The sequence below is a fragment of the Heptranchias perlo genome, chromosome 7 (genome assembly GCF_035084215.1).
Source record: "Heptranchias perlo isolate sHepPer1 chromosome 7, sHepPer1.hap1, whole genome shotgun sequence".
Taxonomy (NCBI): domain Eukaryota; kingdom Metazoa; phylum Chordata; class Chondrichthyes; order Hexanchiformes; family Hexanchidae; genus Heptranchias; species Heptranchias perlo.
The window spans coordinates 39,094,643-39,112,090 of record NC_090331.1 but is presented as its reverse complement, the minus strand read 5'-3'; the positions used below and the strand labels follow the sequence as shown (position 1 = coordinate 39,112,090).

The window sequence follows — 17,448 nt, the reverse complement described above, 5'->3', positions numbered from 1 at the left end:
CCTAGTTCTAGTTTCACCCATCTTTGGGAACATCCTTACTGCATCCACCCGATCAAGACCCTTCACAATCTTATATGTTTCAATAAGATCGCCTCTCATTCTTCTGAACTCCAATGAGTAGAGTCCCAATCTACTCAACCTCTCCTCATATGTCCGCCCCCTCATCCCCGGGATTAACCGAGTGAACCTTCTTTGTACTGCCTCGAGAGCAAGTATGTCTTTTCTTAAGTATGGAGACCAAAACTGTATGCAGTATTCCAGGTGCGGTCTCACCAATACCTTATATAACTGCAGCAATACCTCCTTGTTTTTATATTCTATCCCCCTAGCAATAAAAGCCAACATTCCGTTGGCTTTCTTGATCACCTGCTGCACCTGCATACCAACTTTTTGATTTTCTTGCACTAGGACCCCCAGATCCCTTTGTACTGCAGTACTTTCCAGTCTCTCGCCATTAAGAAAATAACTTGCTCTCTGATTTTTCCTGCCAAAGTGCATAACCTCACATTTTCCAATATTATATTGCATCTGCCAAATCTCCGCCCACTCACCCAGCCTGTCTATATCCCCTTGCAGGTTTTTTATGTCCTCCTCACTCTCTACTTTCCCTCCCATCTTTGTATCATCTGCAAATTTTGATATGTTGCACTCGGTCCCCTCCTCCAAATCGTTAATATAGATTGTAAAGAGTTGGGGACCCAGCACCGACCCCTGTGGAACACCACTGGTTACTGGTTGCCAGTCCGAAAATGAACCATTTATCCCAACTCTCTGCTTCCTGTTCGATAACCAATCCTCCACCCATGCCAGAATATTACCCCCAATCCCGTGATTTTTTATCTTAAGTAATAATCTTTTATGTGGCACCTTGTCGAATGCCTTCTGGAAGTCTAAATACACTATGTCCACTGGTTCCCCTTTATCCACCCTATACGTTATATCCTCGAAGAACTCAAGCAAATTTGTCAGACATGACTTCCCCTTCATAAAGCCATGCTGACTTTGTCCTATTAAATTATGCTTATCTAAATGTTCCGTTACTGTCTCCTTAATAATAGACTCCAAAATTTTACCCACCACAGATGTTAAGCTAACTGGCCTATAATTTCCAGCCTTCTGCCTACTACCCTTTTTAAATAACGGTGTTACATTAGCAGTTTTCCAATCTGCCGGGACCTCTCCTGAGTCCAGGGAATTTTGGAAAACTATCACCAAAGCATCCACAATCCCTACTGCCACTTCCCTCAAGACCCTAGGATGGAAGCCATCAGGTCCAGGGGATTTATCCGCCTTGAGTCCCATTATTTTACTGAGTACCATCTCCTGAGTGATTTTAATCGTATTTAGCTCCTCCCCCCCGAGAGTCCCCTGTTTGTCCAGTGTTGGGATATTCTTAGTGTCCTCTACTGTAAAGACTGAAACAAAATATTTGTTCAGCATTTTTGCCATCTCCATGTTTCCCACCATTAATTTCCCGGTCTCATCCTCTAAGGGACCTATGTTTGCCTTAGCCACCCTTTTTCTTTTTATATAACTGTAGAAACTCTTGCTATCTGTTTTTATATTTTTTGCTAATTTCTTTTCATAATCTAACTTCCCTTTCTTAATCAATCCTTTAGTTACTTTTTGCTGTCTTTTGAAGAATTCCCAATCTTCTATCCTCCCACTAAGTTTGGCTACCTTATATGTCCTTGTTTTTAGTCGGATACTATCCTTGATTTCTTTACTTAGCCACGGATGGCTGTCATTTCTTTTACACCCTTTTTTCCTCAGTGGAATATATTTATTTTGAAAGTTGTAAAATAACTCCCTAAATGAACACCACTGCTCATGTACCGTCTTACCCTTTAATCTATTTTCCCAGTCCACTTTAATCAATTCCGCTCTCATACCATCATAGTCTCCTTTATTCAAGCTCAGTATGCTTGTTTGAGAATCAACCTTCTCACCCTCTAATTGGATATGGAATTCAACCATGTTGTGGTCGCTCGTTCCAAGGGGATCCTTAACTAGGACATTATTAATTAATCCTGACTCATTACACAGGACCAGGTCCAAGGTTGCCTGCCCCCTTGTAGGATCAGTTACATACTGCTCAAGAAATCCATCCCTGATGCACTCAATGAACTCGTCCTCAAGGCTGCTCTGCCCAATTTGATTTGTCCAGTTAATATGATAATTAAAATCCCCCATAATTATGGCTGTTCCCTTATTACATGCCCCGACTATCTCCTGATTAATACTTCTTCCAGCAGAGTTGCAACTATTAGGAGGCCTATATACTACGCCCACTAATGTTTTTTTTCCCTTATTATTCCTTATCTCCACCCAAACTGTTTCATTATCTTGATGCTTTGTCCCAATATCATTTCTCTGTATTACAGTGATTCCTTCCTTTATTAACATAGCCACCCCACCTCCCCTTCCTTCCTGCCTGTCCTTCCTGATTGTTAAATACCCTGGCATATTTAATTCCCAGTCGTTGTCACCCTGCAGCCATGTTTCTGTAATGGCCACAAGATCATACCCATACGTAGTTATTTGTGCCGTTAACTCGTCCATTTTATTACGAATGCTACGTGCATTCAGATAAAGAACTTTCAAATCTGTTTTGTGACGCTTAGTTCCTGCTTTTTCCTTTTTTAACACTTTACCTATTACTCCATACCTTCTGTCCCTTCCTGTTACGCTTTCCTCTCTCTCCCTGCTCAGGTTCCCAACCCCCTGCCACTTTAGTTTAAACCCTCCCCAACAGCACTAGCAAACACTCCTCCTAGGACAGCGGTCCCGGCCCTGCCCAGGTGCAGACCATCCGGTTTGTACTGGTCCCACCTCCCCCAGAACCGTTTCCAGTGTCCCAGGAATTTGAATCCCTCCCCCTTGCACCATTCCTCTAGCCACGTATTCATTTGAAATATCCTCCTATTTCTACTCTGACTAGCACGTGGCACTGGCAGCAATCCTGAGATTACTACCTTTGAGGTCCTATTTTTTAATTTACCTCCTAACTCCCTATATTCTGCTTTTAGGACCTCATCCCCTTTTTTACCTATATCGTTGGTGCCTATGTGCACCACGACAGCTGGCTGTTCGCCCTCCCCCTCCAAAATGTTCTGTAGCCGCTCCGAGACATCCTTGATCCTTGCACCAGGGAGGCAACACACCATCCTGGAGTCTCGGTTGCAGCCGCAGAAACGCCTGTCTATTCCCCTTACAATTGAGTCCCCTATCACTATTGTTGTTGTTGTTGTTGTTGTTGTTGTTTTAATGGGGACAATGAAATCTTCAATTCAAAGGTGGCTGAGGCTTTAAGTACTAGTGATCATAATATGACCGCTTGAAAATTCGTGCCAGAGTGAGCCTGGAAGGTTTGAAAATGGCTAGGGGAGTGGAGGAACTATGAAGTTCCTTCAAGAGGTGATTATGAATGCACTAGAGCAATGTGCACCCATGCAAAGCAAAGGTAACTAGTTTATGGGCACTCCTGCCTCCTGCCTGGTTGAACGGGACTACCAAGCAACTCATAAAGAAGGAAAAAAAGGCACTAAGGCCATGAAGAAAAATGACACAGAACTAAGATGGATTCAGTTTGAAAAGGCAAGCCAGAAGTGTAAAAAAGGCATCAGAATGGCAAATAATTTTTAAAAAATTAAATATGGCAAAAGAAGTGAAGGATAATAATAAACAAGTTTTTTAGTTATATTAAGAGAAAAAGAAAAGCGAAGAATGGAGTGAGGCCACTGAAAGTGGCACCAGGTGAGGACATGGCAAATGATACTGCAAAAATGATAAATACGCTTTTTGCCTCAGTTTTTACCAAGGAGGAGATAGGTAACTGATCTGGAAATGGAGCTAGACCATAATTTTCCAAAATTCTGTGAAAAGGAAAATTGTGACAGAGGACTGGAGAGTGGCAAAAAAGACAGTGGTTGGTAAACTACCAAAGTTGATAATATGGCATGAAATTACTAATCAGGGCCAGAAACTATCATAACCAGCATGGATTGCTAAAAGGTAGGTCGTGCTTGACCAACTTTATCGAATTCTTTGAAGAAATAACAAAGAGGATAGGTAAAGGATTTGTAGTGGATGTGGTTTATACAGGTTTTCAAAAAAGAACATTTGATTAAGTTCCACACAGGGCTCTTATGGCAAAGATACTGGCACATGTAATTAAGGGGAATGTGTCCACATGAATAGAGGGATGGTCCTGGGAACAAGTTTTTAAAAAGCTATATCGCCAAGAGCCACTACTTTCATTTTATTTATAATAAATAGGTTAATCATTTTACAAAGCTTAAGAACATAAGAAATAGCTGCAGGGGTAGGCCATACGGCCCCTTGAGCCTGCTCCGCCATTTAATAAGATCATGGCTGATCTTCAACCTCAACTCCACTTTCCCGCCCAAGCCCCTTTTCCCTTGATTCCCTTAGAGTCCAAAAATCTATTGGTCTCAGTCTTGAATATACTCAACGACTGAGCATCCACAACCTTCTGGGGTAGAGAATTCCAAAGATTCACCACCCTCTGAGTGAAGAAATTCATCCACATCTCAGTCCTGAATCGTCCACCTTTACCCTGAGACTATGCCCCCTAGTTCTAGGCTCTCCAGCCAGGGCAAACAGCCTGTCCGCATCTACCCTGTCAAGTCCTCTAAGAATTTTATGCGTTTCAATGACATCACTTCTCATTCTTTTGAACTCCAAAGAATATAGGTCCATTTTTCTCAATCTCTGAAGGAAGAATTATTCACTCTCAGGACAGTCTCATCTCTAAATTGACTTTGACACATGAGGCTGTTCTAATAATGAACTATTAATTATCACATGGTCACATTTTACTGATTAACCACTTTTAAAAGTGAAAATTGGAGTATTTTCCTGCTATTCGTGTGCTTTGCATATTTTGAACACAAAACTGTACACTTCATTAAAAATAATAGGTACTTTCATGAGGCAATAGCATATAAATTTATTCTGATCTACAGTAACAATCTTGCTCCATGTTATAATACATATAAAAACATGACCATATAAAACAAGGCTGAAAAAAAATTACAATTCTGGAAGGGTTCTGAATTTAGCTGGTGTGGACTATATTGTCATTTTAATGTTATGTACAGTGCTTAAAAGCATGAATGTCAAATAAATATAAAACAAAATGTATATAGCATTTATTTTCAGTATTTTTAAGTTCTTTGCCCTAAATTATGTCTTTCTTTAGGTGGAGCAGCAACCCTCCCATGAAGTCAACCTGTACATGTATTTTTACTTTGTCATTTTCATCATCTTTGGATCTTTCTTCACCTTAAATCTGTTTATTGGTGTCATTATTGACAACTTCAATCAACAGAAGAAAAAGATAAGTATTTTGCCTGATAAGAAAATAAACACAACTAATATTTATGGTCATAGAGCAATATAATGCCTTAAAATTGTGTTTATAAAGTTCCAGTAGGACTGCAATTTTGTGCGGATTTCCCTCAAGGTCAGATCTGTAATTTTCCAAGGGATAAAAACACTATGGGGGATATTTCCTTTTTCTCAAAATCTGCATTTATCAATTTACTGTCTTTTTAAGGATATTCTTTTCCATCTATCACCTCTGCAGTAACTTTTGTTATAGCTTGTGTTCCCTATATGTGTAGTAATTGTAGAGTATATTTTTCATTCTTATTCACTACATTTAGGAACATAGGAACATTTGGTATACTCTACTGCTTTTTCTTAATAGCCTTTATGTATCTATTGTTTTTCTGTTCTTTTGCTTCTGTGCTCTTTATGGAAGTCTCTGCTCTATATATGGTTCTACTTTATATTTGATGCACTATTCTGTATATTTGATGCTCTCTCATGTGTTCCTCATTTTCTGTTGTTCTTTGCCACGTTCTTTTTTTTAAACTAATTCTATATCCTGTGTATCTGTTCTGTGTTTTTCTGTATTTGTGAATCTGATTCTACAATGTATCTGTCCGATTCTCTTTTGTGTCACTGATTCTATATTCTGTCTATCAGATGGTGTATCCTATGGGCACGATTTTCAGGTAGTGCCTGAAACGAGCGCAGAGTTGGCAAAGCTTCTGCTTCGCTCTGCCCATTCATGCCAGTGCAAGGCCTGAGCCATTTTGAGGCCCAGTCCTTATTAGCTGTTTGTATCAAACAGGTGCCCCAATGCAGCTCACCAGTTCTGGGAGGGCAGTGAATCAGCTGGCTCCCACATTGAGTCAGCCAGCAGGTACGGACCAGGGATTGGGGGGGAAGGTGATCCCAGGGGAGGGCTTCGACTAAGCCCTATGTGGGTCGGAGTCTTTTTGGGACCCCAGGAGGAGCACTCTTGCTCACTGAAGAAAAAATTGAAAGTTTCTTGGGCCGTTTTGTGAGCGACTGCTCATGCCTGGTACAAATGGCAAGAGCAGCCAATTGTAACTGAAAATTGCAATCAGGGTCCTACAATTGGCATAGGGCCCTGATTTGCATATTTAAGTAGCCTCACGCTGGTTTCAGGTGGACAAGCCGCTGAATTATTTACCGACCTGCCTTAAAATTGCATCAGGCAAGCTCCAACCACCCCACCACTGATTTTTAATTGTCGCCAGCCCTTTTCAGGTGAGAAATTACCCCCATAGGTCTGTATCTCTGTTACTTATATCTGATTCTCGGTTCCATGCTTTATGATTTTATATTTTGTGCTTATGATTCTTCATTCTATATTTATTAGCCTCTGTTTTGTTTTCCTGTTTCTCTGCTCCCTAATTCTGATTCCTCACCCGGTCATCTGATTCTGTTTTGCATTTTCTTCATCATATGAATCTGATTCTCTACTTTTGGATCCAATTCTCCATTTGGTGGTTTTGATTCTTTGTTGTTTTCTGGTTTTCTATAAACCGAGTCTTCATTCAGTATTTGACCAATGTTTTTTCTCCATTAAGTTTATCTGATTCTCTGTTCTTTAAACGCAACTCTTTGTTCTGTCTACCTGATGCTCTGTTCACTTTTCCCTGTTCTGTTTACCTAGTCTACTCTTCTCCTGTTTGTCCAATTCTGTGTTCTTTGTGGCTGAAAGACAGTGATTGCAGAATTAAGGGCGGTATCAGCAGGGAGAAGAACTATTGATGAGGGTAGCAACCATGAATGACTCAAACACTATGAAGCTGCCAGGTCCATTACATTGAAAACTACACTTTACTGAATGAGACCGCACTTCCCTCACAACAGCATGTTTTTTGATTGACTCCCAAAAACTGCAATATAACAAGGGTCTTCTGTATCATAGTATGTTACAGCACAGAAGGAGGCTATTCGGCCCATCATGCCTGTGCTGGCCCTTTGGAAGAGCTATCATCCAATTAGTCCTACTCCCCAAAGGCCCTAATTTTTTTCCCTTCAAGTATTTATCCAATTCCCTTTTGAAAGTTACAATTGAATCTGCTCCCACCACCCTTTCAGGCAGTATATTCCAGAGCATAACAACTCGCTGTGCATAAAAATGATTCCACATGACGCCTCTGGTTCTTTTGCCAACCACCTTATATCTGTGCCCTCTGACCCTTCTGCCATGTATGTATCTCTTTTCTTCCTATTCCAGCTCAAAAACTGATCTATTTTTGTAATTTTAATTTAAATTTTGTAATTTTAATGAACAATGTTATAAAACTTAAATTACAGGCATGTACAGAATCAGAGAACATTTCTTAATTCAAGGTCCAAAATTCTGCCGACCCTTTTGAGAGGGGCCTTGTGGAGACAGGTTAATTTACATACTGAGGGCTGATGGCCCAGACTGAGGGCAGGTGGCCCAGACTGAGGGCAGGTAGCCCATGCTTGCAATAGAGGTTCCCACCCTGTGGTGCCGCTAGAAAATCAGAGCAGCCCCCTGCTTCTGCAAGGGGGGAGCCCAAGGTCACTATCAGGCCGAAGGATAACGTTAAAAAAGAAACATCATTACCTGCAGCAACAGTGGGGCAGAATTCAGAAGGTAATTGGGATTTATTATTTTTTGCCTTAAAATCTTTGAAGTCTTGGAACCTATGCCTTCTCTCAGCTGGCATTGGATCTGCTGGACCTAAAAGTGGCAAGCTGGATGGAATTCACATTGTAGGGCAAGAATGTCCCAGACGCACACTCAAAGTATGCCTGCACATGTCTCTCCCGCCCCCCCACCTCCCCACACCCATGATCAGAATTGCAATGCCGAGCAAATGGGGTGGGAACCTGGCTGATCTGGATTCTATCCCAAATTTGGTTCATCCTAGTTTTCTGTGCTCCCCAGAATTTTAGTCCCATAGTATTTTTAGAATAAAATGAATATTTTAATCTTTGTATACATTTGATTTTGGTGCAAATGCCCTGCTACATTTCTTGATGAGTTAAACAATCTGTTAAGAAAGTAAACATAAAAGGCTGTTTTTTTCTCCAGTTTAGTGCCCATTTTCCAATGTTACTCAGGCAGACAGGGATACAAAATTGGGCAGGGACCTATACTACTGTATCTCCACCTATTTATGCAGCCATTATCAATTCCACTGGATGCCAAAACCCCTGCCCAAAGACAGGTCAGCGTATTCAAATAAGACTGTGATTCACAACATCATTACTGCCTTGGCAATGCTGGACAGAACGTACATATTTAAATATTTAAATAACCACAGCAGTGAGTGTAATTGATGCAGAGGAGTAAAGATAAAACCTGGGAAGGGATTCAAGATTAAACCTGGGAATGAATAACAAATAGTTGAAGCAGGAAGTACATGTTGGGAGAACGATGTCAGAGTGGAGTACCCCAGAGATCAGATTTGGAAACCTTACTGTTGCTAATTTACATTACCATTTTGGATTCAGAAGCTCAATGCAAACTGGTCAAATTTGCAGATGATACAAAACTAAGGAGATAGCCAGGGACACAGATTTAGTTATATAAAATACGCAGGTGGACAGAACAGTGGCAGATGAAATATATGTATAAATTATTGCACATATTAAGCAACAGTGGTCATCATGTGTACTCAACAAATGGTAATGAAAAAGCTACGGGTGAAAATGAAAGAGAGTTTAAGTAGACTTGATACATTGTCAACGAAAGCAACAATCAGCAAGATAGATAGATCTGGAATGCTTGATGAAATCCTTGCCAAAAATACAAATTATGAGATAAACATTGCATAATTACTGGAATTGAACCGTAATGGATTTCTGGGAAGTAGCACTGCTCTATCCTTCAATCCATATCAAATTATAAAAATTTTATGCACTTGAGCACTTTCTGTCCTTCGTACTTCAGCTGTGAGTCACACTTCGGACATCGCATACTGTCTAATGCAAATTTCTGTGCCACCCTTAAGAAAATATAAAAAGAAACAGTACTTTCCAAATGTACAGATTCAAAGAGAATTGTTACTTTCATCCCAGAACATAAGAACATAAGAAATAGGAGCAGGAGTAGGCCATATGACCCCTCGAGCCTGCTCCGCCATTCAATAAGATCATGGCTGATCTTTGACCTCAACTCCACTTTCCTGCCCGATCCCCAGATCTCTTGATTCCCCTAGAGTCCAAAAATGTATCTATCTCAGCCTTGAATATTCTCTATGTGGAGATGCCGGTGATGGACTGGGGTTGACAAATGTAAGGAATCTTACAACACCAGGTTATAGTCCAACTGTTTTATTTGAAAATCACAAGCTTTCGGAGGCTTTCTCCTTCGTCAGGTGAGTGTTTTGAGTCCCACACTCACCTGATGAAAGAGAAAGCCTCCGAAAGCTTGTGATTTTCAAATAAAACAGTTGGACTATAACCTGGTGTTGTAAGATTCCTTACATTTGAATATTCTCAATGACTCAGCATCCACAGCCCTGTGGGGTAGAGAATTCCAAAGATTCACAACCCTCTGAGTGAAGAAATGCCTCCTCATCTCAGTCTTAAATGGCCGACCCCTTATTCTGCTACTATGCTCTCTAGTTCTAGACTCTCCAGCCAGGGGAAGCAACATCTCAGCCTCTGCACTGTCAAGCCCCCTCAGAATCTAATATGTTTCAATGAGATCCCCTCTCATTCTTCTAAACTCCAAAGAGTATAGGCGCAATCTACTCAATCTCTCCTCATAGGGCAACCCTCTCATCCCAGGAAATAATCTAGTGAACCTTCGTTGCTGCGTCTCTAAGGCAAGTATATCCTCCCTTAGATATGATGTGGAGATGCCGGTGATGGACTGGGGTGGACAAATGTAAGGAATCTTACAACACCAGGTTACAGATTGTGTTGGAATACAATTCTGCTGCTGCTGATGGCCCACAGTGCCTCATGGATGCCCAGTTTTGAGCTGCTAGATCTGTTCTGAATCTATCCCATTTAGCACGGTGGTAGTGCCACACAACACGTTGGATGGTGTCCTCAGTGTGAAGTCGGGACTTTATCTCCACGAGGACTGTGCGGTGGTCATTCTACCCCCTGATCTCCCCCTCTTCACCCCCCGATGTCCCCCCAATCTCCCCCTCTTCACCCCCCGATGTCCCCCCGATCTCCCCCTCTTCACCTCCCGATCTCCCCCTCTCCCCCATGACCCCCGATCTTCCCCTCCCCCCGATCTTTCCCTCTCCTCCCCATGTCCCCCCGACCTTTCCCTCTCCTCCCCATGTCCCCCCGATCTTCCACTCTCCCCCCGATCTTCCCCTCTCCCCCCGATCTTCCCCTCTCCCCCCGATCTTCCCCTCTCCCCCCCATGTCCCCCTGATCTTCCACTCTTCCCCCCCCCGATGTTCCCCTCTCCCCCCATGTCCCCCTGATGTTCCCCTTGCCCCCCGATCTTCCACTCTCCCCCCCCATGTTCCCCTCTCCCCCCTCATGTCCCCCGATCTTCCACTCTCCCCCCCGATCTGCCCCTCTCACCCACCATGTTCCCCCAACCTTCCCCTCTCCCCCCGATCTCCCCCCCCCACCCCCCGATCTTCCGTTCCAGCGCCGGATGATGTCTCTCTCTCTCTCTTTCTCTCCCCTTGGTGTTGCAGCTCCTGTCGGCAGCCAGCCTGTCAATCATTATTGGCTGCCGGACGCGAAACCCGAAAAGAAATTTAATCACCATCAATTACGTTGCGATCGCGTCGGAATCACTAAGTTTTTTTTATTCAGGTTTGCCACGTGAATATTCACCCCTCCGCTGCCAACACACCACCGTTTCAAAATTGAGCCCTTTGTGTCCTCCTTACAGCTTACTTTCCCACCTAGCTTTTATTGTCAGCAAACTTGGATACACTACACTCGGTCCATTCATCAAATTAATTAATATGGATTGTGAATAGCTGAGGCCCAAGCACCGATCCTTGCGGTATCCCACTAGTTACAACCTGCCAACCTGAAAATGACCCATTCATCCCTACTCTCTTTTCTTTCCGTTAACCAATTCTCTATCCATGATAATATTCCACTCCCAACCCCATGAGCCCTTATCTTGCATGACAACCTTTTATGTGGCACCTTATCGAATGCCTTTTGAAAATCCAAATACACTGCATTCACTGGTTCCCCTTTATCTTCGCTGTTAGTTACATCCTCAAAAAACGCTAATAAATTTGTCAAACACAATTTCCATTTCATAAAACCATCTTGACTCTGCCAAATCTTAATATGATGTTCTAAATGCCCTGTTACACTTTCTTAATAATGGATTCCAGCATTTTCCCGACAACTGATGTTAGGCTAACTGGCCTATCTTTCCCCGTTTTCTCTCTCCCTCCTTTCTTGAATAGCAGGGTTACATTTGCCACCTTCCACTCCACTTGGACCGTTCTGGAATCTAGGGAATTTTGGAAGATCATAACCAATGCATCCACTATCTCTGCAGCCACCGCTTTTAGAACCCTAGGATGTAGACCATCAGGTTCAGGGGATTTATCGGCTTTTAGTCCCATTAGTTTCTGAAGGACTTTTTCCTCTACAGATACTAATGACTTCAAGTTCCTCACTCTCATTAGCCCCTTGGTTCCCCACTATTTCTGGTATGCTTTTTGTGCCGTCGACTGTGAAGACAGATACAAAATATTTGTTTAACGCATCTGCCATTTCCTAATTCCCCATTATAATTTCTCCTGTCTCAGCCTCTAGGGGACCAACATTTACTTTTGCTACTCTCTTCCTTTTTATATACTTGTAGAAGCTCTTACAATCTGTTTTTATATTTCTTGCTAGTTTACTTTCATATTCTATTTTCTCCCTTTTGATCAATTTTTTGGTTGTCCTTTGTTGGTTTCTAAAACTCTTTCAATCCTCAGGCTTATTACTCTTCTTGGCAACATTATAGTCCTCTTGTTTTAATCTAATTATCTTTAACTTCTTTAGTTAGCCACGGGTGGATCACTTTTCCCATGAAGTTTTTAGTTCTCAATGGAATGTACATTTGTTGAGAATATTGAAATATTTCTTTAAATTTTTGCCATTGCTTTTCATCCATCATACTCTTTAATTTAATTTCCCAATCTACCTTCGCTGACTTGCCCATCATACCTATGTACCTATGTAATTGGGTTTATTTAACTTTAAGACTCTAGTTTCAGATTTAAGTACGTCACTCTCAAACTCAATGTGAAATTCTATCATATTATAATCACTCTTCCGCAGAGGATCCTTTACTGTGAGATTACTAATTAACCCTATCTCATTGCACAATACAAGATCTAAACTAGCCTGTTCCCTGGTTGGTTCCATGTGGTATTGCTCGAGGAAGCCATCTTGAATGGATTCCATGAACTCGTCCTCCAAATTACTTTTTGCCAATTTGATTTAACCAGTCCATATGAAGATTAAAGTCCCCCATGATTACTGCATTACCTTTGTTACAAACTCCTATTATTTCATGATTAATACTCTGTCCAATGGTATAGCTACTATTAGGGGGCCTATAAACTACTCCCACCAATGTTTTCTGCCTCTTGTTATTTCTTATTTCCACCCATACTGATTCTGCTTCCTGATCTTCCGAGCGAAGATCCTTTTTCACCGCTGTTCTTATATCATCCTTTATTATTAGGGCAACACCCTTTCCTTTTCCATTCTGCCTTTTCTAAACGTCATGTACCCTGGAATATTTAGTTCCCAATCTTGGTCATTTTGTAACCATGTCTCTGTAACAGCTATTAGATCAAACCCATTTATCTCTATTTGTGCGACTAATTCATCTATCTTGTTACGAATGCTCCATGCATTCAGATAAATAATGTTTAATTTTGACTTTTTAACCATTTTTCCCTGCTTTGACCTTAATTGTCGATGCTCTATTATTGATAAACTCTCTGTCCCTTCCTGCCACTCTCTGTCCCTTCCTGCCACACTCTGCTTATCTTTACCCAAATCACTACACTGTTCTGTTGCCTTGAATTTTCTCATTAGATTTCTAAGTTTCCCCTCACCTGACCTCTCCCCCTCCCCCTTTATATTGTAAAGCCCTATCTACAGCCCTAGTTATTTGATTCGCCAGGACGCGGTTTAAGTGGAGCCCGTCCCAACGGAACAAAAAAGAGTTATTAGGTACCTGGATTTTGAATATCTAACCTCTCAAAAGGGAATTGCATTCAGATACAAACTGAACCAATCACTAAATCTTTATACATTTGAAAATGTAGTGTTAGATTATTTAAGAACATTACAAGGGAGACTACAACAAACTCACATGATTGTATTGTGACAGGCCTGGTATAAAACCCTGGCCCAAGCTAGCTGTCAAACTATCTGTACAATGACTGAGCTTTAAAGGGGCAACCACCAAACAAATATACATCAGGGGCAATTTTCATCTGTCTTCTGTCCCATTAGCACTGTAAATGGGGCAGTTGGCAGAATTTTTTTTAATGATCTCTCGCCTACTGGCAACCCAATTCAATTTTCAATCAGACCTCAAAATGCAGGTTCAGGCCTTATTAAAATCGGAGTACTACATCGGTTACAGGACCCTGACACAATTCTCATGTACCAATGGGGAGAGTATTGTGCTGTGCGTGCTCTGCCCAGTGGTATTTGACGTAGAGTGACCTGATCAATGGAGGCTGCTCCCAAACACCCAAAAGACCTGTGACCCACAAAATTCTTCCCACTCACTGCAGGCTGCTCATTGGTCCCTCACCAGGAATACATCCCACCCTCCTTTAAGTTTTGACTTCTGGTTAGGCTCTGCACAGGAGCCATCAGGTTCCCCCCACTCTTCCAATGAGCAAGCTGCCAGTCAATGCTCACTGAGTGCTGGCAACTTACTTATTCCATTAAGTGACGCCCAACTATACAAATGGTTCAGACTTTTTGCTAGAGCCATTGGGTGGGCAGTGCAATTGTTTGCCCACCACCTACCTACTGTTTGCTCTAAGAAAATCAGCTTTATAATTTTTGTCACAATACTTCTTATAAAACAGCATAAAATCCAACTTATTGAGCTGCATGGTGATAAGGGAAGATTAAACGTTACTAAATTCAGTTACATTACAGAATAAGAAAAACAGTGTTGAAATGAACATATAAAACTCAGAAGCAAATCTCAATATTAATGGAAGATGAATTTAAAATTGAATTGCACAAATTAGTTCTATTGCTAGTTTTTTTAAAAAAAAGCCTTCTCTTAATAACAGTGTTGTGTTTCTCAATCCCCTAAAGAATTTGTCTTGACTGTTCACTTGCCTGAACTTATGTAGTCTGGCTCAATTAAGACCAGGTGAAACTCGGATTAATTATCACCAGGAATTACTGCTGGAAGACCAAGGCAAAAGATCTGTGACACATAAATTAATTGGTGCAAAAGATGCTGGGCAATAAGGTTTCAGGCTGGTGCAAAGTTATAAAAGGAAAAGGAAAGAACATTTTATAATTTCAAATGTACAATAGAAAAATCCAAAAGCAAAATTTCTAGTATTTTTTCCTAATAAATTTCCAAAGTACCATTATATTTACAGACTTTAAAAAATCATTTTGTGAAAGATTTCATACTTTAGAGGTAATCATATATGTTCCATAGTTTACCAATACAGTTCATGTGGTCTCACTTTTATTGAGATAAAAGTAAGGGGTGTATTTTATAAAAGTCTAACTGAATGTTGTAAAATTGACAGTTTGCTATGTATGTGGTTATAACCAGTTTGCTTTGTCACTTTACTTTGGAGGTCAAGATATTTTCATGACTGAAGAACAAAAGAAATATTACAATGCTATGAAAAAGCTTGGCTCCAAGAAACCACAGAAACCTATACCCAGGCCCTTGGTAAGAGCTAATAGTTTAATATAGCAAAAATAATCGATGAATTAAACAATTTGTACTGTTATGCTTACAAAGTACAGAGTTCACATGAAGAACACACTAAGGAGCAAAGGATGCGCCTGCTGTAGTGGTTAACCATGGAATGGAGTTTAATCCACTTATCCACTAAGTAGAGGTTATGTACAATAAGTATAGACATTTAGAAAATGAATAAATGTGTGAAAAAATTATGAAACCAGCAACTAGAACTGAAATGGGAGTGCTTTTGCTCTTGATTAATAGTTGGGTATTAAAACTGGAAAATCAGTTCGAACCCCCTGTTTTTTGTAATGTTTTCTGTGCCATTCCTTCTTTTCTGACCCCCCCCACCCTCCCCTCCCCAACAAAAGGAGTGAAATTGGTAGCAAAATCTCTTTTGAAAAATCTGCTGTTGTCTTTTAATACTTTGTTATTGAGCTTTCAGGGAAAGATGCAGTAGTTTTCCAATAGGGGAAATTTAAATGACCAGGCAGCAATTAATGTATCTGCTCAGCTAGTGTTAATTCAAAAAGGGAGCAGCTAAACTCTTTTTAGATTATTTTTTCAACATGAATTTTATACAATATTATATTTATATTAACTGGTTCAGTGCTACGGTTGGTGGGAGAAGGCTGTCTAGCCATTCAGGCTCCACCAGAGATTAAGTACTTAACCCAACACTTGCCAATGAACGATGAAACTGCACTGATCACCAGCACTCTAATCAGCTGAGCAGTGCTGGGTTTGGGTGCATGTTGAACAATAAGCCGTTGAAAAACGTTAATGTACAACAACAATATACAGGGCTTGAAAATTGCAGCTACGAGGAGAGATTGGATAGGCTGGGGTTGTTTCCTTGGAGCAGAGGAGGCTGAGGGGAGACTTGATTGAAGTGTACAAAATTATGAGGGGCCTAGATAGAGTAGACAGGAAGTACCCGTTTCCCCTAGCAGAGAGTTCAAGAACTAGAGGACATAGATTGAAGCTGATTGGCGGAAGGATTAGAGGGGACATGAGGAGAAGCTTTTTTACCCAGAGGGTGGTGGGTGTATGGAATTTGCTGCCTGAATTGGTGGTGGAGGCAGGGACCCTCAGTTCTTTTAAAAAGTACCTGGACCTGCACCTAAAGTGCTGTAAGCTGCAGGGCTACAGACCAGGTGCTGGGAGGTGGGATTAGGATGGGCACCTGGTTGTTCTTCAAGCCGGCACAGACACGATGGGCCGAATGGTCCCCTTCTGTGCTGTATCTTTTCTATGGTTCTATGGTTCTGTACCTAATTCTCCTTCATGGTAAATCAGAACTTCACGGTCTGGGTGTTTAAATTAATCATTACACGTAGAAAGAAGGAAAGAACAATCACAAGAAATTCATTTAAATATAAGTCTTAACTAATCGATCTCTCATGGTGTCGCACAGAGGGAATTAAGATGAATAATAATCCTTGGGTGAAATGGGCTTATAGAGCAGGGTAGACAAGGACGAAAGGAAAGCTTTAATGTTGAAGGCCATACGGGACTAGGAGTGAAGATAGAGCAAAGCTAGAGGTGGGGAGAGAAGCTATAGTAGAATTACAGTTCCTTTTTAAATCAGATATTCAAAAAATGAATTGCTTTGCAATGAGGAAGAGAAGGAAATTACAACAGTGAAACTTTGTACACAACAAACTTTCAGTTGAGTTTCCAAGACTTCTGAAAGAAATTATTGAATCATAATAGTGCTGAAATCTGATAATGAGTAGAGAGCAGCTAAGAACAGCCACAAGAGTAAAAAAAAAAGTAACAGTAGAAACCAGCCTGAGAACAGGCCCAAGAATTCAAAGAAAATTTGTCTGCAAAGGGATATAGATAGGTTAAGTGAGTGGGCAAAAATTTGGTACATGGAGTATAATGTGGGAAAATGTGAACTTGTCCACTTTGGCTGGAGGAATAGGAGAGCAGTATATTATTTAAATGGAGTGAGATTGCAGAACTGTGAGGTACAGAGGGATCTGGGTGTCCTAATACATGAATCACAAGAAGTTAGTATGCAGGTACAGCAAGTGATTAGGAAGGCAAATGGAATGTTGTCATTTATTGCAAGGGGAATGGAATGGAATATAAAAGTAGAGATGTTTTGCTACAGTTGCACAGGGTGAGGCCACATCTAGAATACCTTGTGCAGTTTTGGTCTCCTTGTTTAAGAAAGGACATAATTGCTTTAGAGGCGG

At 41.0% G+C, this 17,448-nt stretch overlaps 1 protein-coding gene across 2 annotated transcripts in view; it reads left to right on the top strand.

Moving 5' to 3' along the window:
- scn1laa (sodium channel, voltage-gated, type I-like, alpha) overlaps window positions 1-17,448 on the top strand; it is a 157,989-nt gene that overhangs the window by 129,240 nt on the left and 11,301 nt on the right. For both annotated transcript variants that reach the window (XM_067987358.1, XM_067987359.1), the window contains exons 23-24: window positions 5,225-5,362; window positions 15,122-15,226. In XM_067987358.1, the coding sequence (XP_067843459.1) occupies window positions 5,225-5,362; window positions 15,122-15,226 (243 nt within the window). The remainder of the gene's footprint in view (window positions 1-5,224; window positions 5,363-15,121; window positions 15,227-17,448) is intronic.